Below are 25,917 nucleotides of genomic sequence, written 5' to 3'. Positions count from 1 at the left end.
TATGCTGCCGGTATATCCGGAACACGTCATGCTTTAGCTTTAGGAAGCGCAACAGCCTCATTTTGCATATTGGATGAATCTGTCGGATGGATGAGAGAGAATATCTTTACACTTGATCCTTCTTATCAACTTGGACCTCCTGGAAAATCAATACGGGAGAATAAAAGTAAAGAATCTTCTTCGTCTGGGAGGAAGGGAGAGCTGGACAATTCTGAAATCACTCGAACGAGAGAGGATTTAGGGATGGAAAATGGAGAACAACGGATGAGTGGTTGGAGGAAAGGTGTTGTGAAATGGCAAGATGGTGCTATAGCGGGTTTGGTCTTGGGTTTTGGAGTTGGTGTTTTGTGTAAGTTTCGACTCCCGTTTCCTCTTCATTCTCTTTTTACTCCTGTCTCTTCCACTCTCCTTCTGTTCCCTTCTCTCTCCATATGCTCATCATGTCAAGTGACCTCTTCGATCACGACATGTACATGTTATTGTGACCCGGAGGCTATGGTTCAGGGTTTTATGGAAGATGCACGATTAAGGAGCGCTAGCTGCCGACTATGTCAAGAACAGAACTGATGACGAGATCGACTACCTAGTCAATTGTTCATGAGAGCTCTAATTATGGGCTCTTTGTTAGGAGGTACGACGAGTGGCATGCGAGTCCTGCAGGATCATATAGGTGCTATGAGGGATCAAGATAAGGGGGAGGGACAGAAGCCATCTTCAGGTTCGACCGATTTGCAACCCTCCCAAATATCATCTCGAGCACTTCTAAATACAAACGACAAAGAAGGAGGGAAGGTAGGTGCTGAGAAGAAAGAAGGAGGATGGTGGGCGATCTTGGGAAGATGATTGGTCATGCATGGTCATCTTATTTGGCGCATGAGATTCATTCTGCGATAGAGTATCTAGTCGTAGAGTACGATACTATCACGCACTTTGCTTCCTCTGGAGACGGAGTAACAAGGAAGAATCCACATGGCATGAGAGTTTCTCGCCAGCACCAGTACCACTTCACGTTCCACACGATCATGGGAGATGATCAGACGAGGCTTGACAGGGAAGGATGGTGTGATTCTATGCCACAGTTGGGGATGGTCGTGCGCAGACATCTCCGAATTCTGCCATATCAGTATTGGGAGTTGTTATCTCTCGTCCACTATCCAGCATGATTTTGTTTGCCGAGTCATCCCATATCCTGCATGGGGAGGATGAAAAGACTAAGAGGATGACTGACTTTTATTCCACCCCTCCACAATTTCACTCTCATACATATCGCCTTCTTTACCTTTCGCTCTAGCCTGTTCATCAGTCAGAACGTTGTCTTCATATATTCCTTCACGACACCCTCAATTATTACAGAGTAAATTCAAGCAATGTTGACAAACCTTATGATGTTTTTCCTTTTGTTTCTCTTTCCCTTTTCCTTTTCCTTTCCTCTTACCTTTCCCCTCTTCACCCATTCCATCAACCTCCATCTTTTCTTCTTTCTCTCCTTGTGAAGAACGAGAACTAACATGATCTAAATCCATCCCTTCCTCTCCTTCTCCAACATCCATCATCCTACCGCGTTCTCCATCTTCCACGTCAGATCCGAGTGGTGTATCAGCACCTGTGTATCCAACAGGAGTATCCATATCTATGTGTCCTGAAGGAGATGAAAGAGGTGGTGAATCTTGCATCTGAGGAGAATAATTGGTGGACATGGCTAGTGGATGAGGCGGACGATTGCCTAATGTGGGTGAAGGAGGATCAGGAGGATCGGAATCTGGGTCGGAAGGACGAAGAGGTGTATTATTGTTTGATGATGGAGGTGTGAGCTCTGCCATTGTGACTTTGTCCTGTATACGTAGGCTACTCAAGTTATTTGATGTTATAAGATGATTGAGAGTGTAAAGTTCAGTACGATTAAGTAAGTTACGGTTAGAAAGAGGGTGTGGAGAAGGGGTGAAGGGGGTCTGTGCGGGGCTCCACAGCAAGAAGCTTCACTTTACTCTCGACAAAATACATTCTTTCTATTTATTTATTTAGGCTACTTGGTCCATACGCGTTGAGGATTGATACCCATTGAGGATTGTGAGGTTGGAGGCCAAACCGTCACTAAAGTGAGTGAGACCTACCCCAATAGAATTCAACTGATCCCAGCTGCTAGCTGGGTATCATGGACGACATCCTCCAACCACAAATAACGACCCATCACACTTACTTTCCTTCACCCCTTCCTGGCGCACCTTCCTTCTCCGCTAATCTTACCAGACTGAAAGATACGTATTTCCTCTGGCTAGGTTCTGGTCCTCCTTCCAGTGCGGCCAATGGAAGCTTGGAGAATGAGCAAGGGGAGGAGGGACATATGTCAGAGAAGAAGCTGGCGGGGGAATGGGCTGTTGCCATGCCGGCTAGAGGGGTGAGTACGATTGATTCTTGATTGACCACCATACGCCTCTTTCACTTTCGAGCCTCTATTCTCCCCCGAAGTCTAGAACAGATCTTTATATGGTTCGTAGAGACCAGACCAACCATTCTATCAAGCTGCAATCATGTGTGAATTACCAACACGCGTCCTTGAGCGATCTCAAGACGCTAGGCGTTCCAGGGTATGAATATGGCTTCAACGGGGTCTCATAGTTATGAAGTATCGAGGTAATCTTAGGAAGTGGCTGATAACAGTCCATGCCAATAACATCTACCGCATTATATCGTTCAACGGGCGAGTCAGAGCCTATAGCTCAGCGATTGGGTATGTGGATTTCTTTGTATAGTACTACCGCTGACCATCTCTAGCACGTAAATTCCCTGGGAACCAGATTCATGTATCGCTCTCTTTAGCCCCTAGTGGTAGCCTACAGGATCCCTTGGCCAGTAAGGCGTTGATGTTGGTTGAGAAGAGGGTCGCGGAGTGGATCTCGAATTTAGGCATATGACCTTTGAGGTAACTGTTGAGAAGTCAATGGCTTTTTTTTGACGTCTCAGTTTAAGACGCTCTCCATGACTTGCAGACTGCGGTGAGTAGAGATATATATCTTGCATTCATCATGTTGGTGTACGAGTAGTTAAGATAGAAAGTGCAGAGTTATCGTCATGGCGTCACCGATCACCGTGCACCCGCCTGCCTTACGGTTCTGCGCCACAGATCGCCACGCACAGCTCGTGTTGAATTTCCCGCGGAATTAATTGACGTCATCCGCTCCTCCTTGTCACCTCCCCACCCACTCCCCTCTCTCATATCCCCTCTCCCCCCCTCGCTTTATATCATCGTCACTTGTCCCATTCTTCTGGACAATAGACACAAACCATCTCTTGACATCCACTCCACATACTTCTCTTGATCGTTCAGAGAAATCAAAGCAGTTTGACCCGTGACATCGACATTTATCACGGCACAAGATCGTATCGGGGCGCACACAACGTCATCGTTCTCCCTACCTACTTTTCACTCCGACTTGACCTCGCTCCTCATTTCATCGTCATTATCAACCATTCTTCAACCGTCTTCCAATCAAAGTTCTTCCAAAGAACATCCTCAAACGTCAGATCAGGCTGTATACGGTCCTCGTCGCTGGCCAAAGTGCATTTGTAAGCAAGATCCCTTCTACTTCATTTTGACTCTCAGCTGACAGTGGGTCTCTTTTTAACGACGTCATTTCATCGTCACTGCCTTTACAACCCGCCACTACTCTTCGACACTGCTGTTCAATTACCATTCCATCTCGATCATTTTCTTGAATCAAATCATACATGTCACCTTTGATACATTGGTCTACTCGACATTGAAATTGGCAATTGAAATATTCAGCTTGACCATACGAAACCCGCTACAATCGAGCCACAATACATCTCCAACACACTCTCCCACCCATCCGAGAGGTCGCGTCATCGGGCACAACTCTCAGTTCTCCTTCAGAAGGAAGCACTCCCACTCCTCCCCTCCGGTCACCCTCACTTCTCGTTCCCCTCGATCGAATCGAGAGTCCTGCAAGTTTTGGACTCCCACGGTCACTGACTTCTCTCACAAATAATTCGTCAGACAAGACCCAATCTTCGATTGTCAATACACCAACCGGACGAGACAGAAACACAGGAGCAGGTGCAGTGGAAGACGATTATCAACTTGCATTGAAAAAACTCGAAGAGTCCCATTTGCACGACCAAATGCTTTCAAGCTTCAAACGTGAGTCTTCTCTTATTCCTTCTATCTGATAGCTTCCATATTGGCTTGTGCACTTGGACAAGAACATTATCTCCGGTGTCATTTTCAGTGACTCAAATCCCAACGTTCGTCATCACTCCACTACACGCCCGAGTGGCCGAGAGTTCGGAAGTGTGGCTGGCCTCTTCCAATCAGACGTCACGGTATTTCCCATCCTCATTTTAAAGCTGTGAAAGTCTAGGATAGATTTGTCCGACCACTCATCCCGCTTGCTTGCCTGCAGACCCGCTTCTGAGTTTCGGAGTCGCACAACTCAACCCCTCCTTCTTGACGTCAGCGATTACGTCTTGTCCTTTCTGGAACCCCGCTCCTTTATCCTCCTGACCAACGTTGTTTAAGCTATCACCGCGCTCTGTCCTCTTCATAAGCCTCACACACATTCTCAATATTTAGTCTGAGCTCGATGTTTTGCCCATGGTCCATGTCACCCCATCAATATCCTATCGAGGATCTCTATCCTTCTATCCCTCTTCACCAAAGCTTCTCTCGCCCATTTACACACCCCCGACGTCATGTCCGGGTGGCCAATTACATCATGCCTCCAAGGTCCTCAAACGGCCTTCACCTTCTTCCACACCACTATCAATACCTGTGTCTAAGACTGGAGGCTCTCGGAGACGTATCCCGACCTCACCCCTCGGCTACTTTGACGACTTTGACTCCATTTGGCTTCTTAATCCTGACTCTGCAGAGATCCTTCGACACGGCAAACACGCCTCTCAACCTACTTCCGCCCAACCTCAGCCTTCAAACGGCCGTACTCGTGCCGCCGCTCCTGCTGCTCAACAGCAACCTCTGCAACCTGTCGACGAAATGCCTGTGCAAGGCATCTCCGGGCAAGTCCATGCCGGTCAACAAGGCCGTAAGGTGCCTGTTACTTCGCCGACATATCGCCAGGAGGCGGAACTGATAGTGGCGGAAGAAAATCAGGCAAAGCAAAAGATGCCCATCTATGAGGTGAGTCTTTTTGTCAATGTCGGGTTTGAAGTTGCGTGTTGACCAAGCAGGGTCTCGAGGATTACACGTTAGTCGAAAAGATGGGAGATGGTGCTTTCTCGAACGTCTACAAGGCAGTCGAGATCGCCACGGGCAGGAAAGTTGCAGTCAAGGTGGTGAGAAAGTACGAGCTCAACTCGTCTCAGGTGAGGCACCGTCTTCTGTTTTTCTATCTGTCCACGAATTCCCAGTCCCGGGTCTGCTGTCGTCTCCCGCGCTCTGGCCAGGCCGGGATCAAGGCGGCAGAGGTCTTTCCTTCATCTGATGTCTTGTCTGTGGCTTCTCACCATCTTTAAACTTGACTGACACGCCGTTAGCATGGCAACAAGCACCTCAATGCAAATTTCAAAAAGAGGCCGCGTGTTACCGAGGTTGGTTTTCTCTTCGCTCCTTCTATTCTCTCCTATCCGTTGGCACTCACGACCGCTGGCCCTTGAGCGGCGGGAGTATGCTGTATACCCGTCACGGCTGGTGGAGTGCAAGCGGTGTTGAGGACTGTCCATGGCTGTCCACATTGTAAAGGAAGTAGCTGACGTCATCCAGCGTGCGAATATCCTCAAAGAGGTTCAAATCATGCGAGGTATAGATCATCCTGGCATAGTCAAATTGCTCAGCTTTTTCGAGAGTGACGAACACTACTTCCTGGTCCTTGAATGTGAGCTTCATATCCGTATCGTCACAAACATTACTGATGTGATAGTGATGGAGGGGGGCGAATTATTTCATCAAATTGTCAAGCTCACCTACTTTTCCGAAGCTCTCTCAAGACATGTGATCGTACAGGTTGCCCAGGGCATTCGATACCTCCATGAGGAACGTGGCGTTGTCCATCGGTGAGTCTGATGATTCCGACGGAGAAAGACTTTCAGCTGATGTTCAAGCGACATCAAGCCGGAGAATTTGCTATTCGATCGCATACCTATCGTTCCTTCTCGTCACCCGATCCATCGTCCTTATGACGAAGAAAAGGAGGATGAAGGAGAGTTCCGACCTGGTATCGGAGGTGGTGGTATCGGCAGAGTTAAGATTGCCGATTTTGGTCTGTCCAAGATTGTGTGGGACGAGCAAACAATGACACCTTGTGGTACTGTCGGATACACGGCTCCGGAGATCGTAAAGGACGAGCGGTATAGCAAGTCTGTCGACATGTGGGCGTTAGGTTGTGTGCTTTACACGTTACTCTGCGGTTTCCCTCGTATGTTCCCGTCTCCGTTGACCCGTTGCCTCAGGCTTACCATTCAGCCTTCTACGACGAGTCTATCAATGTCTTGACTGAAAAAGTTGCCAGAGGCTACTACACTTTCCTCAGCCCTTGGTGGGATGACATATCAACATCCGCCAAAGACCTTATCACACATCTTCTCTGTGTCGATCCTGCTCAGCGATACACCATCGATGAATTCCTTGCCCATCCATGGGTCAAAGTGAGTTGCTTTTCTGCACGTGCGATCATAGCTGACAGTTCAGGAGGTTCCTCCCGCACAACCTCCCATTCCTTCCACCCGTCTCACTGTTCCTCAATCCAATGTCCCTCTCGATTCACCGCTACTAGCTTCTATGCGGGCTGGCGGTCGCGAAGGTCGTTCACCGGGTGTTACCGCTCTTAAAGAGGCTTTCGACGTCACCTACGCCGTGCATCGAATGGAAGAGGAAGGTGCTCGTCGACGAGCTTATAACGGACCTGGCGGAGCTGGAACTCGAGGTTTCCTCCACGGTCTCAATGAAGAAGACGAAGACGTAGACGAGCAAGCACAAGTCGAAGAAGCTCGGAGGAAACACGGTGAAGCCGTCGCGCGACAAATCGAAGAACATCGAGGTAGGGCCGCTGCCAATGCAGCGGCTGGAATCAAAGAAACGCCAGTGACCAATTATGTTGGACGTGGAGGTGCAAATCGACGAGAGGCTGAGGCGGTGTTGTACGACGGTCGGGCAGGTCAGAGAGATCGAGGTAGGGAGGCGAAGCAAGGGTTCGATCTGGATTTGGGGAATGCTACTTTATTGGGCAGACGAGGAAAGAAGGTGGCGGCTAGCCCGTTAGGACAAGCTCCACAGACGGCAGGAACACAGTCTCTTCATCTGGGTTGACAGGAGAGATATCAAACTCGGTTGTCTCGACTAATACCCGCGATCCCTTTTTTCTCTCGACGACGAAGACACGATGTCCGGAAGTAGGAATGGAGTTGGAGTTGTTGGGTTCTAGACAAAGCTGTTGTCATAGTGGAGGATTATCCGTATACCCAATGATTGAAAGAGGATGAGCTGTGACATGATGCATGGCATTAAGCTGTGTAATTGCTTGTTGTCCCTTTGCTTTTAGAAATTCTCACTGAATGCTTCATTGCCCCCTGCCATCCACTGACGTGTACATAACCTCGCCATTCCGCATCTCAGGTGAGTCGGCCTTGTTCTGATCCAGCAACTTTGGTATCTCCATGAGGGATTTGTCTTGCTCTGGTGAGTAGAACAATGACCAAGGAGGACTTATGTTGGAGGACCCCTGGTTCCCCTGTGATGAGAAAGAGGTTGAAGTCCGTGTTTGCGACTCCATTGATCCTCGCTTGTGGAAAGACCACGATTTAGAGGGGGAAATAGTATGCATTATTTTTACTGGTCTCTTTACTTATCATATTCCAAACATATGCAGAAACCAAAGTATATTGACTGGTGCTCACAGAAGGATACAAATGGGCAAAATGGACAAAATTGTTGGAAATAGGACAACCAGCACGGATGCAATTGGGGATCCCCACTTTTGCATAGCTGTTAACAAAAACGGAGGCAAGGGGAAATCTGTCACTGACAAACGGACCATTGCGGCCCAGTCTTGTCCGCTGACATTCAGGGGGAGATAGGAAGAAGGAGTTGAAAAAGATACAAGCGAGGTAGGATTCAGAAGTGGAATGATACAAGATATGTGCATTTCAACTTCATGACATAGAAAGATGTTCCATATCTCATGAACAAGTGTTGTCCGTTACGGCCGTGCGCCAGCGCTGCAATGGATATATGACGGTCAGTATTCACGAGGTTTCCCACTTTGTTCTTCTTGACCTCATACACGCTCCATTCTTCTTCATTGGAAGACATATCCATACTCACGGTATGATGGTTGCCCGCGACGCCGGACCGGGGGGAAGGAGGAAGGGGTCGGAAAATACGTCGAAAGTGAGCAACACGTCACCGAGGTCAGAACCTTTGTCCGGACCTCCTTGGTCACTCAAAACCCAGTCATGACACACAGAAGGCTTGGTCAAGTTGACCTATTTGGTACATCATTCTGGCCTTTGCCACCCATTAACTTGAATACAAGACAAGACACATCAGAGGACCAAACGTTCATGGCAATACAAGAGAATCTTACATCTGCTGCCTTGCTCCAAGGTTTTGATCCGTCGCGCAGTCGTACCCTGACTCATATGACTTTGGATGTCCAAGGAGAGCGTATCTGCAGCCAAATTTGGTTGACAACAGATGTCCCTAATTTGGCTAACTGGATGTGGGAACCTGTTTCAGACGACTTGAGAGTTTTGCTTCATGGAGAATACAAAGGTGACAGAACTGAACCAGAGTTATGTGAGTGGACAGAGGCAATTATCCTCCCCTGATAACCTAAAAGGCTTGTTACTCTAAGGCCCTCATCCAGCTCTATGCGGCTGTGAGAGGTCAGAGGTTGGCTTTGTTGACATTCAGCCCTTCCGTTTTGCGCAAGGGAAGCAAGCAGGCTCTTCTCAAGCTTGGTAGAAAGGCCGGGGATGATTGTTGACGGTTGGTCTGTTAAGGAGTCCGTAAATGGTTATAAGTCATACACAGCTCATGGGAGGTCAGTAGTGACAGGTGAACCTGTCCAATTTGATCCGCCGAGACAAGTGGCAATCGAGAGGATTTGGAGTCCGGATATCCAGTGTCAGGACCAGACGTTGTAGATAGTCTGCGTCACTTGTGCTATGGCTGTAGAGGCCTCGTAGGGGACAAACCTATTGATGTAGAAGATCTAATAGACCTGAAAGGTTATTGAGATCGAGTGGCGAAAGATAATACTAAAGAACACAAAATACATTCGACAAGGGGACTATGGAAATAGACTGCATCTATATAGAAAAGGGGAACGGGGTGATACCGATGTAACGGAGTAAAGACGGAAATGGACATGGGGTAGAAGAGCGAAGTAAGACGGAGATCGATATGAGACACGGGGATCGAGGAAAAGTATCATGTGGTGTGAGAAAACGGAATAGGGGTAGTAGGAGAGGACATGGTAATGGAAAAGAAGTACGACTACTACACTCCCGTAACCAGGTACCCGTGATCCTGACATCCAGCATGCCATGGGCTTGCTTGAGATGTCAAGTTCCTATTTTTGCAGCTCTGCAGTGCTGGATGCACAGCATGGAGAAGGTGAATATGAAGAACAATCATATGATCCTTTAGCAAGTGTGTATCGTTTCATCCTTGGGATAGTGAAAATCAGCCATCCAGAGGGTGGAACAATCCAAGATTCTGATTTTGACAGGGATTTGGGGGTAGATTTTGATCAATATCGAGTACCACGGGCTGGGTTAGAGCGATGGCTCATTGGTGCCCCTCCTGAAACAGAAGAGAAAGAGTTGCTCACTTTGTGAAATCTTCTGAAGCACTCTCTTTGATATACAGACAATCGCCTTAAGTAGCAGGCAGGAATGAAATGGGATGCAAAGTAATAATTGACTTAGAAATGCACACAATTGATTCATCACATGAGATTCAGTGTTTGAGTCAATGGACTGAGTCATGTGGAATGTGAAAAGCTTTCCTTTTTACTGCTTCAAATTCAGGCTGGAGATCAGACACTTTCCAAATTAACAGGAGGATTACTACCATACAGTGCATAGACCAAACCAGTTGAAGCCGGTTTCTCCCTCGAAATCGTCACACACGTCCTTCAATCTCACTTTCCGCGATGAGCAAACATTCTCTACTGACACGTATGATTTATGCTCACTTCACGTATCACTTTCCCCATTGTCCTGTTTGCCATCAGTCCCTGATGAAAATGTATACGTTTTCCATACTCCGCCGCGACTCGTCCTGCCAACTCGGATCATGTCCATGATCCGTGCGCAGATTTGAACCATGTTTGCCCGCGTCCCCCCCCCCCCCCCCCCCAACCCGACCCCGACGAGGTTGCTCCGTTCATGCTATGAGACAATGTGGAAGCCATCCCTTCTTGAAGTCTCACTACTTCTTCTCATTTGGGATAGAGGAACTAAAAGGCTGTACACTTTTAACCAGTTATCTCAGCTTGTGAAAGCTATAAAGAGGCAAACTACAAGGCTTAAGTCACACAATAAGATTTGTTTCACGCCTGCACTTGTTCATCAAGATAGGGAAGTGTTGAAGCAGATTGGTACACCACCAACTAATCCTTTGGATCACTGGGAAATTAACTTACTTAGATACCAAGAGACCATGGGTTGCAGTAACGTGAACACCAACAACATGGTGGTCACTGCGTTCTTTTGGCCAAACCCAAAGGGGATTGGCTCTGTAATGACCCACACTGCTGTCCGAAGAACTCTCTATCCAAATTCTCCCTGGGGCATTGACGTATACTTAACGGAACACAATCCAGAAGTGGAGTCTTGTCTACCTGTGCCCACGCAGGAGATACTCGCTAATTGCAGACCCCTCAACATGCGGACACCCTACTGTAGTCCAATCTTATGTGAGTGACAGGAGACCATCTTTGACTCTCTCTTACTTGTTACACCGATTGTGGATTATGGCTTATGTTCAGCTAATGAGAACTTGGCCTTTGAGTTGACCAAGCAGCTTTGGAGTTCTCGGCCTGGTCCAGAGAGCAACATCAGAATTACGCGTGTAACGGTAGGAGAAACTAGGGAGGGTTTTTGGACGTGTACTATCCATGGGAAGCAAGGAGACGTCTTGGTCAGATACAGACTACCTGACTCTGTGGTGGGTGTGCTAATGAATAAAATTGAGACAATCGAGAAAACTTATGGAATACTGCAAGATTTGTTTTTCCAGGCAAATGAAAGTTCAGGGGACAATAAAGTATATCAGCCAGTTCCAGGTGGCATGAAGGACATGGACTTTGAGGGCACATACAAACTCTTCTTGACGTTATTGAATGAGTTACCTTTGGGAGCAGTTGAGAAGGCCCTAGGACAAAATGCTGATAGTGCCTCTCATGAAGAGGCTGGTGAGGACAGCGGCGAGGATGATGAAGGGAGTGACAACAGTCATGTGGAAGGTGTAGGAAGTGATGATGGCATGGATATTGATGAGAACGGAACCGATGATGACAATCGAGACGTGGCGGAGGACACAAGAGACCTGGGAAGACATATCATCTTTCGGGGATGGTATGAAGGCTCCGACTTCCGCTCTGAAGGTAGAATCAGTTTATCAGATGGTTTGGTTAGGACGAGAATTAATTACCCACCTGATGAGATAGAAATACGTACTCTGAGTAGAATGTAGTTGAATCTACTTATGGATACAAAGGGAAGTCTGTGGATTCGGGAGATAAATGGTAAGCGATGTACATATCTGTTACTATTTGAGTACCGGTTTGGAAAGGAAGTATGAGATGCCTTTGCAATTCACTATGGAGGGAACGTGTACTTTTGGGTACAACTGCATACATTGTCACCAAGACGAAATTCTCAGTTTGTTCAGGATATGAGTGGGGAGAATTGGCGTAGTTGCGCAATGTATCAATGAGGTGCGCACGCAACTGATTACACGGCATATGTCCATAAAGGAACTACACCTTTCTCCTCTTCTTCTCCACTCATTGAAACGTGTCTGATGTGATCAAGGGATAGCTTCGTAAAATCCATGTGTATATCACATCTCTTCTATCCCCACACTCTTTTTCATCTCTCCACAACTCACATACCTCTCCACTATTCATTGACACACATCCTGCAGGATCAACTCGAATGTCACAATGTTAGCCGATAGAATCGGGCCAGGACGGCCGAACCGCCGTTAGATAATTACCCCTTCCGTCGAATATTTCTCCGTTCAACTTATCCTCTGAACTTTATTCGATCGTCTCTGGTTTTATGCGTGTGAGTGGAATGTGATAAGTATAGAGACATGTAGAATTGATGCATGCTCTTTTTCCCCTCTGTATTATCATCTAATTATAAGCGTTAACAGATCAAGAGTCGGAAGACCACATACCTCTGTGTATAACATAACAAAGGCAAGTTCCCATTTCTACTATCCTCATAATGACCTCTGTGTCGTCTAAGATCTCTCTTGAGAACCACCCAAAGTTATCCCACGATCCAGCATCGTATGCTCCGTGGAGGAAGTCGATCGAGGTGTATCTACAGATAGGTGACGTGTGGAATATCGTCACAGGTAATGATACCGAACCTGGTCGCGTAGGGGTTAGATCGGCAGCTGAGAGGGCGGGATCAGTACCTCCTACCACGCCCGTCGAAGGGCAAGTGGCTGGTAGAAGGATTACTGGAGAAGAGTGGAAGGAATGGGAAAAGTGGCAAGCGAGGGAGAATAAAGCGCAGGGGATGATCAAGGGAACAGTGTCGGATGCTGTGATGCTTGATATATCTGAGAAGATGTCAGCTAAAGAAATGTGGGACTACTGCATAGCCCTGCATGTAACAGCGACGATCGAGAATCAAAGGAATGTCCGTCAAGCGTTGTTTAGCTATGACTTAAGGGACGATGCGACAGCCGAAGAAATGGCCAAGCATGTAGAGGATTTCTCGAAGACGATGTCCGAAGCGAGATTGGTAGGGTTGAAGTTTGACTCACAGGAACGAGCTGGGTTATTCCTCAATACCATTCTAGCACCATCCTACAGGATCATTCAGATCGAAGTAACATCCCTCATAGCAGAGGAAAGAACTTGGGAAAAGGTCTTATCGATCTTCAATAAAGAAACGGCGAGACGTAAAGCGCGCCCTGTTGGTAGAACCAATAGGAAGGGATTCGCGATGTTCGTCGAAGGAAATAAAGGAATGAGGGTGAACCGAGATAATATCTCTGATGGTCAGCCCAGAAAAGAAACCAGAAAGTGTTATAACTGTGACACTGTAGGACATCTAGCGAAGTACTGTCGTAAACCTAAAAGAGAGGATACGAACAGGAAGGAAAACGCAGATGGAAAGGATGGAGGTAAAAAGAAATGGAGGAATAATAATAATAATAAGAATAATAAGAAAGGACATACGGTCTCGAAGGATGAGAACCAGTCCAAGGATAACTCCAAAACCTCCTTGATGTATTCGTCATTGGATGGTGAACATGAGGCGTGGGCCGGGATGGCCATGTCGACAGAATCGTGGTTCGATGATGAAGAAGGGTACACGAGTAATATCGTATGGCCCGAAGAAATTGAAAACCCGTGGGTTGAGGATAAGGATAATGAGTGGGTGGGATTAGCTACAGAGTCTAATGATGTAAGCCACACTCGTGTAATCCCCACCTGGGTAGTGGACAGTGGTGCTACTCACCACATAACTCCTCACAGGTCGATAATGACGAATATTAAAAGACTAGTGGAGCCGAGAGTGTTCGGACTAGCATCTGGCAAGTCAATGACGGCTTGGGAAACAGGTGACATTAACCTCGAACTAGATTCAGGACAGAAAATGGTACTGAAAGATGTACATCACGTCCCCACAGCGAAGATAAGTCTTCTATCCCTCTCGAAGTTACTCTCATGGGGATGGAAGGCGAATCTAAGCAGCAGTGGTGGATGGATAGGTAAAGGTAAAGAGAAACTAGGTTTGAGGAAACATGACTCACTATGGTCGGTACGATTTGGCAGAGCGATGTCTGCCGCGATGATCGTGATATCGACACCGAAGGCGACTTCACCACTTGAATCTGAGCATCAGCGACTCGGACATATAGGTGTAGATAAACTAAAGAGTCTAGGTAGACAGGGACTATTGAAGAAGGACTGGGACACTTACAAGAACGATCCCTTTACAACCGATAAATGTCCCGCCTGTATGCAGGCCAAGATAACACGTCTACCGAAGAATAAAGAAGCACCAATGTTAAAAGGAGATGGTGAAGGAGTAGGAATGGATGTCGATATTGCTGGCCCGTTCGGTCCGGCGATAAAAGGTGAACGATATTTCTTCGTTGGTGTAGAAAGGGCGAGTCGAATTGTGTTCGCCGTACCGATAACGACGAAGAACGAATCGTCAGATATCGTTCGACAGTGTATCTCGAAATTAGAGAAACAGCTTGGTGAAAGGGTGAGGGTGATTAGGTCTGATGGGGGAGGTGAATTCGATAGCCTCGATATGAGGGAATTCTACCTGTCAGCAGGGATCAACCACTACATCACACCAAGATACACACCAGAATTAAATGGAGTGGCGGAAAGAATGATACGTACCTTGAAGGGGATGGTATCAACGATGTTATTCGACTCAGGACTACCGAACGAATATTGGTCCTATGCTGTCAGATACGCCGCCATTATAATTATGAAAACCTCGATTGGTGTCAGTGGTAAATCAGGCTGGACATCACTCACAGGAAGAGACACGAACTTAGATAGCGTGTGGAGATTTGGTGAACGATGTTTCGTTCAGATACCAAGAGAGATAAGGCTGAAGTCGAACTTCACGATACCTAGGGGTTCGTCAGCCATTATACTAGGTCAGGATGAGGGTGTGAGCGGTTGGATCGTTAGAATGGACGGATCGGGACGAATCGAACACTCACGAGACGTTCGTCGCTCGACAGGACGAATGGTGGCTACTAGAGAGTCGCCAGATGTCATCCAAACCCCTCTTGACGCCATCGAAGTGGACCTAGACCCCGTCGTCAACGAAGAGATTTTCCCTGACGACCGCTCAGAAAGTGGCGAACAGGAAAATATCGATAATGAACAAGGAAATGATGTCGATAGAGACAACTCACCTAATACAGGCCCACAACCTACTGAAAGACGACGAGGACAGGGCATTTGGGGAGGAAATTGGATCTATGAGAACGATATCGTCGAAAATGAGAGAAATGATGAGGAAGGAAGAAATGATGGGGATGAGGGGATCCTGACGACACGTCACGGACGAATTATTCGACCCCCCCACCGTTTTGCAGGCCTAACAGACTCGTTCCTAGACTTTGGTCGCGAGCCTAATAAGTTAGTCTCACTCGCCTCTATCGCAGGTATCGAAAGTGATACTTCTCTCATTGATCCTATCTCTCCTGAAGAAGCAGTAAACGGCCCAGATGGTGAGAAGTGGCTGGAATCCATGGAGAAAGAGATATCTAACATCGAATCTAAAGAAACATGGGTGGAAACGGTGTTACCACCGGGCCGTAAAGCCATTGGATGTAAATGGGTATTCAAAGTGAAGACAGATTCAGAAGGAAACTTACTAAAGTATAAATCCAGACTAGTAGCTCAAGGATTCTCACAGGTACCAGGTGTCGACTACGAAGAGACATTCGCACCTGTCGGTAGATCGGGGTCGTTACGAATACTTTTGACTATAGCGGCCACCGAAGATCTCGAAATTCGTCAGGCCGATGTCGAAGGGGCGTATTTAAACGGTAAACTCGATGTAGAAATTTACATGAAGTATCCCAAGGGGATAAAACCGAAGCCTGGATGTAATACATTGAAGTTAGTTAAGTCTCTTTACGGTTTAAAGCAATCTGGCAGGACATGGTGGATAGAACTCGGCGAAGGATTATCTCACCTAGGTTTTTCAAGAATCGAATCAGATTGGGGTCTTTACTACAGACCAGAAGGGAAAATCGAAGGAAAGGGAGCAGCAATACTGCTAGCCTATGTCGATGATCTGGTATTAGCCACGAAGTCGAAGGAAGAAGCGAAGGAAATTTTCGATGGGCTAGGTAAAAGGTGGATAATAACCGACCTGGGGGAGATAAGTACTATCTTAGGTATGAAGGTAACAAGGAACAGAGAAGAAAAGACAATATGGTTAAACCAACCAGCATATATCGATAAGATAGTTCAGAAGTTTCCAGAAAACGACTTACATCGAGACCGAAAAACGCCATTACCCCTTACTGCGAAAAATCCATCGATGTCGGAGGCGGAGAGTGAAATTCGACCATTTCAAGAATTAATAGGATGTCTACAGTGGTTAGCCACATGTACTCGACCCGACATATCATATGCCGCCTCATACCTTGCTAGGTACCTCACTAAACCGACGAAGAAAGTATGGGAAGAAGGGATAATGGTAATTACCTACCTTCGGTCCACTCGTTTACATGGTATTCGTCTCGGTGGCGAGGCTAGCGATCTAGCAGGATGGGTTGATGCCGATTGGGCAGGTTGTAAAGACACACGACGATCAACTACAGGTTGGATATTCATGATGAACAACTCACCGATAACCTGGAGTTCAAAAAGACAAGCTACAGTATCGTCGTCGACAGTCGAAGCAGAATACATCGCGATGGCTGAAGCAGCGAAGGAAGCTCAGTGGTTGAGAGGATTATTGAGGGAGATAGGCTACGATCAGCTAAATCCTACTACATTAAACTGCGATAACCAAGGATCGATATCACTAGCGAGGAAACCTGGTACTCACCAGAGGACAAAGCATATTGATATTCGACATCATGCTCTTCGAGATCTAGTCAGTAACAAGGTTATTGAACTAGAATACGTTAGCACTGTCTCTCAGAGGGCAGACGTACTCACGAAGGCTTTAGGTGGACCAGTACATTCGGTGAATATGTCAGCGATACGGGTAGAACCACCGAAGAAGAAAAACATTGGTTCAGTATACGTGACATTAGATGATGATGAAATCATCGATTACGATTATTCAGATTTCGAGGATCTAGGAGATCTATCAGGTGGTACAGAGAACGAAGTGGTACCAGAGAACGAAGGGGTACCACAGACAGAGTCGGTACCAGAGAGAGAAGTGTGGGTGGAAGGAACTTCAGAGAAACCCACCGAAGGTACCACCGAAGGAAAAGTTCTCGTGAGCCAAAATGTAAAATTTTCAGGTGTACCTAAGAATGTGAGTAATTCTAAGATAGGTCAGAAGCCACCGGTAGAACCTAGACTCATTAGAGAGTTAAGAGAGAGAAATAAGGAAAAGAAGGAAAAGATAAGAGAGAGAAAAGATGGGAGGATACATGACACTAATTGTCATCGATCTGGTATCCCAACAAATTCTCCACATGCTGACAGGCCCTTTCGAGATCGTAAAGAATGTCGAAGAAAGGTGCAGATGCACCTTGACCAGCGTTCGAGAGAGAGACAAGCAACCTTCGGAGGAAACGGATCTGTCGACAGGCCGCCTCCAAGGTACGGACCGAGATATCCGACAGTTCAGCTGGTCAGAGATAATTTTCATGATAAAGTGACTAATGAGCGTACCATGAGCCTCACCAGGCCTCAGGAGAGGAACCAAGGGATCGATACCACCGGGAAGTGGCGAAGACATAATGAAATTGTTAATGAAAATAAAAGTTTCTCGGTGGGTAGCGGTTCTACGAAATATCGTCAGCCAGGACCACGAAGGAAATTCATCGATTCTCGGGAGTCTACTAGCAAACCTGAAGCTTTAAGAAGTGGACAGGATAGAGGGAAGCTCAGACAGTCAGAAACGAGTGATAAAAGTGGAGAAAGACGAAAGGTGGACATACCGATAATTGGAGATAAAAGTGATGAAGTAAAAGGAATGATAGAGAAGAGTCAGTCGTCAGTAGTGAGTGGTAACCACGTGTCAGAGTGGAGCCCCGCAGGGGGCCCCACCGAAATTCATTTCACGATTTCACCTACCACTACTACCACACACATAACACTCAATATTTCGTCATTACTACCTTCTACATCATCACAAACCCCGCCGTCGCCATCGATAAATCGTCCGGGACTACTGCAGAGTCGTGCATTGTCCCGTGGGGGAGTGTTAGCCGATAGAATCGGGCCAGGACGGCCGAACCGCCGTTAGATAATTACCCCTTCCGTCGAATATTTCTCCGTTCAACTTATCCTCTGAACTTTATTCGATCGTCTCTGGTTTTATGCGTGTGAGTGGAATGTGATAAGTATAGAGACATGTAGAATTGATGCATGCTCTTTTTCCCCTCTGTATTATCATCTAATTATAAGCGTTAACACACAAGAATGGAAAGCGATAGGTGGCACCAATGGTGAAGCGGGATACTATCGGAAAATCGAGGATGATGAGGAAGATCAACTTTCGATTTCCAACCATCCGGAAGAATCTACGTTTTGTGAGGAAAGTATGCATGAAGACGATTATCAAGTTTTAGGTGCAAGTGCTGCTGGTTTTCACCCTTCATCTTTTCAACCCTCCACCGGAGTACCTAGCTTGAACATGTCCCACTTTCCTCCATTATCAACCAATTTACCATTCATTTCTAATCTGACAAATCTTCCCGCGAAGATACCGACCATGACGAAAATGCTTCCTTCTAAACTCCCTTCCATTTCGACGAGGTTCAAACTCGATCGAAGGACGTCTGATCATGGTGATATAAGAGCAAGACGGAAGGATAGTTGGAAAGTTTACGAAGATGATGAATCTCATCATCCGGATGAAGCAGATTGGTCAGGGTCTGATCCTATTGACGAAGAATCTGATTGTCCATATGGTTCGGACAATGGTGACGGTAGAAGATATGATGGTCGAGAACAGGAAAAACTATGTAGTCAACACCATGTTTTGGGAGTACAACAGTCAGGTGAACAAGAAGACGATGACGAATTTGAAGGTGATGAAGAAATGGACAAAGTTGACTTCTCACCGAGTATTCCTATAGATGAATCGACCAGAGATCTCAGCGTTCTTCAAAGAGGGTATGAAAACATGGATATTTCAGTTTCATCTCATCTCGATAGTCAATATATGAATCCATCATATCAAGACGATTTTTCGGATGATTTACCCACTGTATGGGCAGAGAATCCTGTCCACACGTCTTTCGCTACCGTGACGATGACAGATAGTCCGCAGCATCAGACGAGGGAAGGAAATGAGTATATGGATGTCGGTGTGTTGTCTGAACCGAAAGAGGTCGAGAAGGAACAAAAGTCGAAATATACTACCAGTTTTCCAGGAAGGAAGCAGAGGAGGGGACAATTGGCAGAATAAGCATGATCGTGTGAAAAGAGAGAGACGTGGTGGAGATTATGTATCATGGTAGTGTGATCAGATCATTTGAAATGAGTTTTTGGGACGTACTTGGTCTCCTGTCAACTATCGTTGCATGACTTACAGGTGAGGGGTTTCAAGCCTTCCGTTGAAATCTCGCTTGGGATAAGAGAATTGCCATTTCCGTTCTTCCTCCGAGATCCTCGCTTGATGTCCCAAGCTCCCTGGATATCGATTTGATCGCTTATGAGATTTCAATGAAATGTAACACACCTAATCCTTTATCGAATTCATCACAGACTTGATTTCGTCAGAGGATATTGTTGTCGTCCATGATTCGTTTACTTTCTTGTAAGATATGATACGTATCCGACTTACAGCATTCCTTTGTTTAGCGGAGAAACAAATCTCACTTTGGCCAGCGATGAGTGGGTAATATATATTCCGACTCTTCCCTCCAGGAAATATTGTCCCCGTCGTTTTTTATTCATCTAATTCACTTCCCCGATCTTCTGATTCTCCTCGTGTGTATCTCACGATGCCCCAAAAATCAAAACACGCCCGAGTCGTCAGTAGCACAGGAAGCAGCTCATCAAGCGGGAATGATAATCCGCCTCAGTTCATCTCTCCCCCAGGTTTGGAAACACGAGAAACTTTCTTCCCCACCATGCCTGTTAGCCGATAGAATCGGGCCAGGACGGCCGAACCGCCGTTAGATAATTACCCCTTCCGTCGAATATTTCTCCGTTCAACTTATCCTCTGAACTTTATTCGATCGTCTCTGGTTTTATGCGTGTGAGTGGAATGTGATAAGTATAGAGACATGTAGAATTGATGCATGCTCTTTTTCCCCTCTGTATTATCATCTAATTATAAGCGTTAACAGATTAACAGTCGGAAGACCACATACCTCTGTGTATAACATAACAAAGGCAAGTTCCCATTTCTACTATCCTCATAATGACCTCTGTGTCGTCTAAGATCTCTCTTGAGAACCACCCAAAGTTATCCCACGATCCAGCATCGTATGCTCCGTGGAGGAAGTCGATCGAGGTGTATCTACAGATAGGTGACGTGTGGAATATCGTCACAGGTAATGATACCGAACCTGGTCGCGTAGGGGTTAGATCGGCAGCTGAGAGGGCGGGATCAGTACCTCCTACCACGCCCGTCGAAGGGCAAGTGGCTGGTAGAAGGATTACTGGAGAAGAGTGGAAGGAATGGGAAAAGTGGCAAGCGAGGGAGAATAAAGCGCAGGGGATGATCAAGGGAACAGTGTCGGATGCTGTGATGCTTGATATATCTGAGAAGATGTCAGCTAAAGAAATGTGGGACTACTGCATAGCCCTGCATGTAACAGCGACGATCGAGAATCAAAGGAATGTCCGTCAAGCGTTGTTTAGCTATGACTTAAGGGACGATGCGACAGCCGAAGAAATGGCCAAGCATGTAGAGGATTTCTCGAAGACGATGTCCGAAGCGAGATTGGTAGGGTTGAAGTTTGACTCACAGGAACGAGCTGGGTTATTCCTCAATACCATTCTAGCACCATCCTACAGGATCATTCAGATCGAAGTAACATCCCTCATAGCAGAGGAAAGAACTTGGGAAAAGGTCTTATCGATCTTCAATAAAGAAACGGCGAGACGTAAAGCGCGCCCTGTTGGTAGAACCAATAGGAAGGGATTCGCGATGTTCGTCGAAGGAAATAAAGGAATGAGGGTGAACCGAGATAATATCTCTGATGGTCAGCCCAGAAAAGAAACCAGAAAGTGTTATAACTGTGACACTGTAGGACATCTAGCGAAGTACTGTCGTAAACCTAAAAGAGAGGATACGAACAGGAAGGAAAACGCAGATGGAAAGGATGGAGGTAAAAAGAAATGGAGGAATAATAATAATAATAAGAATAATAAGAAAGGACATACGGTCTCGAAGGATGAGAACCAGTCCAAGGATAACTCCAAAACCTCCTTGATGTATTCGTCATTGGATGGTGAACATGAGGCGTGGGCCGGGATGGCCATGTCGACAGAATCGTGGTTCGATGATGAAGAAGGGTACACGAGTAATATCGTATGGCCCGAAGAAATTGAAAACCCGTGGGTTGAGGATAAGGATAATGAGTGGGGTGGGATTAGCTACAGAGTCTAATGATGTAAGCCACACTCGTGTAATCCCCACCTGGGTAGTGGACAGTGGTGCTACTCACCACATAACTCCTCACAGGTCGATAATGACGAATATTAAAAGACTAGTGGAGCCGAGAGTGTTCGGACTAGCATCTGGCAAGTCAATGACGGCTTGGGAAACAGGTGACATTAACCTCGAACTAGATTCAGGACAGAAAATGGTACTGAAAGATGTACATCACGTCCCCACAGCGAAGATAAGTCTTCTATCCCTCTCGAAGTTACTCTCATGGGGATGGAAGGCGAATCTAAGCAGCAGTGGTGGATGGATAGGTAAAGGTAAAGAGAAACTAGGTTTGAGGAAACATGACTCACTATGGTCGGTACGATTTGGCAGAGCGATGTCTGCCGCGATGATCGTGATATCGACACCGAAGGCGACTTCACCACTTGAATCTGAGCATCAGCGACTCGGACATATAGGTGTAGATAAACTAAAGAGTCTAGGTAGACAGGGACTATTGAAGAAGGACTGGGACACTTACAAGAACGATCCCTTTACAACCGATAAATGTCCCGCCTGTATGCAGGCCAAGATAACACGTCTACCGAAGAATAAAGAAGCACCAATGTTAAAAGGAGATGGTGAAGGAGTAGGAATGGATGTCGATATTGCTGGCCCGTTCGGTCCGGCGATAAAAGGTGAACGATATTTCTTCGTTGGTGTAGAAAGGGCGAGTCGAATTGTGTTCGCCGTACCGATAACGACGAAGAACGAATCGTCAGATATCGTTCGACAGTGTATCTCGAAATTAGAGAAACAGCTTGGTGAAAGGGTGAGGGTGATTAGGTCTGATGGGGGAGGTGAATTCGATAGCCTCGATATGAGGGAATTCTACCTGTCAGCAGGGATCAACCACTACATCACACCAAGATACACACCAGAATTAAATGGAGTGGCGGAAAGAATGATACGTACCTTGAAGGGGATGGTATCAACGATGTTATTCGACTCAGGACTACCGAACGAATATTGGTCCTATGCTGTCAGATACGCCGCCATTATAATTATGAAAACCTCGATTGGTGTCAGTGGTAAATCAGGCTGGACATCACTCACAGGAAGAGACACGAACTTAGATAGCGTGTGGAGATTTGGTGAACGATGTTTCGTTCAGATACCAAGAGAGATAAGGCTGAAGTCGAACTTCACGATACCTAGGGGTTCGTCAGCCATTATACTAGGTCAGGATGAGGGTGTGAGCGGTTGGATCGTTAGAATGGACGGATCGGGACGAATCGAACACTCACGAGACGTTCGTCGCTCGACAGGACGAATGGTGGCTACTAGAGAGTCGCCAGATGTCATCCAAACCCCTCTTGACGCCATCGAAGTGGACCTAGACCCCGTCGTCAACGAAGAGATTTTCCCTGACGACCGCTCAGAAAGTGGCGAACAGGAAAATATCGATAATGAACAAGGAAATGATGTCGATAGAGACAACTCACCTAATACAGGCCCACAACCTACTGAAAGACGACGAGGACAGGGCATTTGGGGAGGAAATTGGATCTATGAGAACGATATCGTCGAAAATGAGAGAAATGATGAGGAAGGAAGAAATGATGGGGATGAGGGGATCCTGACGACACGTCACGGACGAATTATTCGACCCCCCCACCGTTTTGCAGGCCTAACAGACTCGTTCCTAGACTTTGGTCGCGAGCCTAATAAGTTAGTCTCACTCGCCTCTATCGCAGGTATCGAAAGTGATACTTCTCTCATTGATCCTATCTCTCCTGAAGAAGCAGTAAACGGCCCAGATGGTGAGAAGTGGCTGGAATCCATGGAGAAAGAGATATCTAACATCGAATCTAAAGAAACATGGGTGGAAACGGTGTTACCACCGGGCCGTAAAGCCATTGGATGTAAATGGGTATTCAAAGTGAAGACAGATTCAGAAGGAAACTTACTAAAGTATAAATCCAGACTAGTAGCTCAAGGATTCTCACAGGTACCAGGTGTCGACTACGAAGAGACATTCGCACCTGTCGGTAGATCGGGGTCGTTACGAATACTTTTGACTATAGCGGCCACCGAAGATCTCGAAATTCGTCAGGCCGATGTCGAAGGGGCGTATTTAAACGGTAAACTCGATGTAGAAATTTACATGAAGTATCCCAAGGGGATAAAACCGAAGCCTGGATGTAATACATTGAAGTTAGTTAAGTCTCTTTACGGTTTAAAGCAATCTGGCAGGACATGGTGGATAGAACTCGGCGAAGGATTATCTCACCTAGGTTTTTCAAGAATCGAATCAGATTGGGGTCTTTACTACAGACCAGAAGGGAAAATCGAAGGAAAGGGAGCAGCAATACTGCTAGCCTATGTCGATGATCTGGTATTAGCCACGAAGTCGAAGGAAGAAGCGAAGGAAATTTTCGATGGGCTAGGTAAAAGGTGGATAATAACCGACCTGGGGGAGATAAGTACTATCTTAGGTATGAAGGTAACAAGGAACAGAGAAGAAAAGACAATATGGTTAAACCAACCAGCATATATCGATAAGATAGTTCAGAAGTTTCCAGAAAACGACTTACATCGAGACCGAAAAACGCCATTACCCCTTACTGCGAAAAATCCATCGATGTCGGAGGCGGAGAGTGAAATTCGACCATTTCAAGAATTAATAGGATGTCTACAGTGGTTAGCCACATGTACTCGACCCGACATATCATATGCCGCCTCATACCTTGCTAGGTACCTCACTAAACCGACGAAGAAAGTATGGGAAGAAGGGATAATGGTAATTACCTACCTTCGGTCCACTCGTTTACATGGTATTCGTCTCGGTGGCGAGGCTAGCGATCTAGCAGGATGGGTTGATGCCGATTGGGCAGGTTGTAAAGACACACGACGATCAACTACAGGTTGGATATTCATGATGAACAACTCACCGATAACCTGGAGTTCAAAAAGACAAGCTACAGTATCGTCGTCGACAGTCGAAGCAGAATACATCGCGATGGCTGAAGCAGCGAAGGAAGCTCAGTGGTTGAGAGGATTATTGAGGGAGATAGGCTACGATCAGCTAAATCCTACTACATTAAACTGCGATAACCAAGGATCGATATCACTAGCGAGGAAACCTGGTACTCACCAGAGGACAAAGCATATTGATATTCGACATCATGCTCTTCGAGATCTAGTCAGTAACAAGGTTATTGAACTAGAATACGTTAGCACTGTCTCTCAGAGGGCAGACGTACTCACGAAGGCTTTAGGTGGACCAGTACATTCGGTGAATATGTCAGCGATACGGGTAGAACCACCGAAGAAGAAAAACATTGGTTCAGTATACGTGACATTAGATGATGATGAAATCATCGATTACGATTATTCAGATTTCGAGGATCTAGGAGATCTATCAGGTGGTACAGAGAACGAAGTGGTACCAGAGAACGAAGGGGTACCACAGACAGAGTCGGTACCAGAGAGAGAAGTGTGGGTGGAAGGAACTTCAGAGAAACCCACCGAAGGTACCACCGAAGGAAAAGTTCTCGTGAGCCAAAATGTAAAATTTTCAGGTGTACCTAAGAATGTGAGTAATTCTAAGATAGGTCAGAAGCCACCGGTAGAACCTAGACTCATTAGAGAGTTAAGAGAGAGAAATAAGGAAAAGAAGGAAAAGATAAGAGAGAGAAAAGATGGGAGGATACATGACACTAATTGTCATCGATCTGGTATCCCAACAAATTCTCCACATGCTGACAGGCCCTTTCGAGATCGTAAAGAATGTCGAAGAAAGGTGCAGATGCACCTTGACCAGCGTTCGAGAGAGAGACAAGCAACCTTCGGAGGAAACGGATCTGTCGACAGGCCGCCTCCAAGGTACGGACCGAGATATCCGACAGTTCAGCTGGTCAGAGATAATTTTCATGATAAAGTGACTAATGAGCGTACCATGAGCCTCACCAGGCCTCAGGAGAGGAACCAAGGGATCGATACCACCGGGAAGTGGCGAAGACATAATGAAATTGTTAATGAAAATAAAAGTTTCTCGGTGGGTAGCGGTTCTACGAAATATCGTCAGCCAGGACCACGAAGGAAATTCATCGATTCTCGGGAGTCTACTAGCAAACCTGAAGCTTTAAGAAGTGGACAGGATAGAGGGAAGCTCAGACAGTCAGAAACGAGTGATAAAAGTGGAGAAAGACGAAAGGTGGACATACCGATAATTGGAGATAAAAGTGATGAAGTAAAAGGAATGATAGAGAAGAGTCAGTCGTCAGTAGTGAGTGGTAACCACGTGTCAGAGTGGAGCCCCGCAGGGGGCCCCACCGAAATTCATTTCACGATTTCACCTACCACTACTACCACACACATAACACTCAATATTTCGTCATTACTACCTTCTACATCATCACAAACCCCGCCGTCGCCATCGATAAATCGTCCGGGACTACTGCA

The 25,917-nt window shown here is 46.4% G+C and overlaps 6 protein-coding genes across 6 annotated transcripts; 5 read left to right on the top strand and 1 right to left on the bottom strand.

Moving 5' to 3' along the window:
- Window positions 1-1,287: 1,287 nt before the first annotated feature.
- On the bottom strand, window positions 1,288-1,820 carry TREMEDRAFT_61324 (uncharacterized protein; the record flags this gene model as incomplete). Its single annotated transcript, XM_007003542.1, has 2 exons — window positions 1,288-1,292; window positions 1,436-1,820. The coding sequence occupies 2 exons, from the start codon at window positions 1,818-1,820 to the stop codon at window positions 1,288-1,290; spliced, it is 390 nt and encodes a 129-aa protein (XP_007003604.1).
- A 332-nt stretch (window positions 1,821-2,152) lies between these two features.
- Window positions 2,153-2,912, top strand: TREMEDRAFT_61323 (uncharacterized protein; the record flags this gene model as incomplete). The annotated part of the gene is made up of 3 exons (XM_007003541.1): window positions 2,153-2,395; window positions 2,659-2,728; window positions 2,773-2,912. The coding sequence occupies 3 exons, from the start codon at window positions 2,153-2,155 to the stop codon at window positions 2,910-2,912; spliced, it is 453 nt and encodes a 150-aa protein (XP_007003603.1).
- Window positions 2,913-5,050: 2,138 nt separating this feature from the next.
- On the top strand, window positions 5,051-7,487 carry TREMEDRAFT_43386 (uncharacterized protein). The gene is made up of 8 exons (XM_007003310.1): window positions 5,051-5,155; window positions 5,206-5,340; window positions 5,512-5,565; window positions 5,738-5,849; window positions 5,895-6,027; window positions 6,076-6,389; window positions 6,437-6,618; window positions 6,662-7,487. The coding sequence occupies exons 1-8, from the start codon at window positions 5,141-5,143 to the stop codon at window positions 7,277-7,279; spliced, it is 1,563 nt and encodes a 520-aa protein (XP_007003372.1). The 5' UTR covers window positions 5,051-5,140; the 3' UTR covers window positions 7,280-7,487.
- A 937-nt stretch (window positions 7,488-8,424) lies between these two features.
- TREMEDRAFT_61321 (uncharacterized protein) lies at window positions 8,425-9,209 on the top strand (the record flags this gene model as incomplete). The annotated part of the gene is made up of 3 exons (XM_007003540.1): window positions 8,425-8,767; window positions 8,885-9,014; window positions 9,149-9,209. 3 exons carry the CDS (start codon window positions 8,425-8,427, stop codon window positions 9,207-9,209), a joined length of 534 nt encoding a protein of 177 aa, XP_007003602.1.
- Window positions 9,210-9,376: 167 nt separating this feature from the next.
- Window positions 9,377-9,813, top strand: TREMEDRAFT_61320 (uncharacterized protein; the record flags this gene model as incomplete). Its single annotated transcript, XM_007003539.1, has 2 exons — window positions 9,377-9,490; window positions 9,580-9,813. 2 exons carry the CDS (start codon window positions 9,377-9,379, stop codon window positions 9,811-9,813), a joined length of 348 nt encoding a protein of 115 aa, XP_007003601.1.
- An 856-nt stretch (window positions 9,814-10,669) lies between these two features.
- On the top strand, window positions 10,670-11,674 carry TREMEDRAFT_61319 (uncharacterized protein; the record flags this gene model as incomplete). The annotated part of the gene is made up of 2 exons (XM_007003538.1): window positions 10,670-10,895; window positions 10,968-11,674. The coding sequence occupies 2 exons, from the start codon at window positions 10,670-10,672 to the stop codon at window positions 11,672-11,674; spliced, it is 933 nt and encodes a 310-aa protein (XP_007003600.1).
- Between the last annotated feature and the right edge of the window lie 14,243 nt (window positions 11,675-25,917).

Source organism: Tremella mesenterica, assembly GCF_000271645.1.
Source record: "Tremella mesenterica DSM 1558 unplaced genomic scaffold TREMEscaffold_3, whole genome shotgun sequence".
In the NCBI taxonomy this organism is placed as follows: Eukaryota; Fungi; Basidiomycota; class Tremellomycetes; order Tremellales; family Tremellaceae; genus Tremella; species Tremella mesenterica.
Note: the sequence above shows the minus strand (reverse complement) of the source record. Positions and strands in the feature narration are given on the sequence as shown.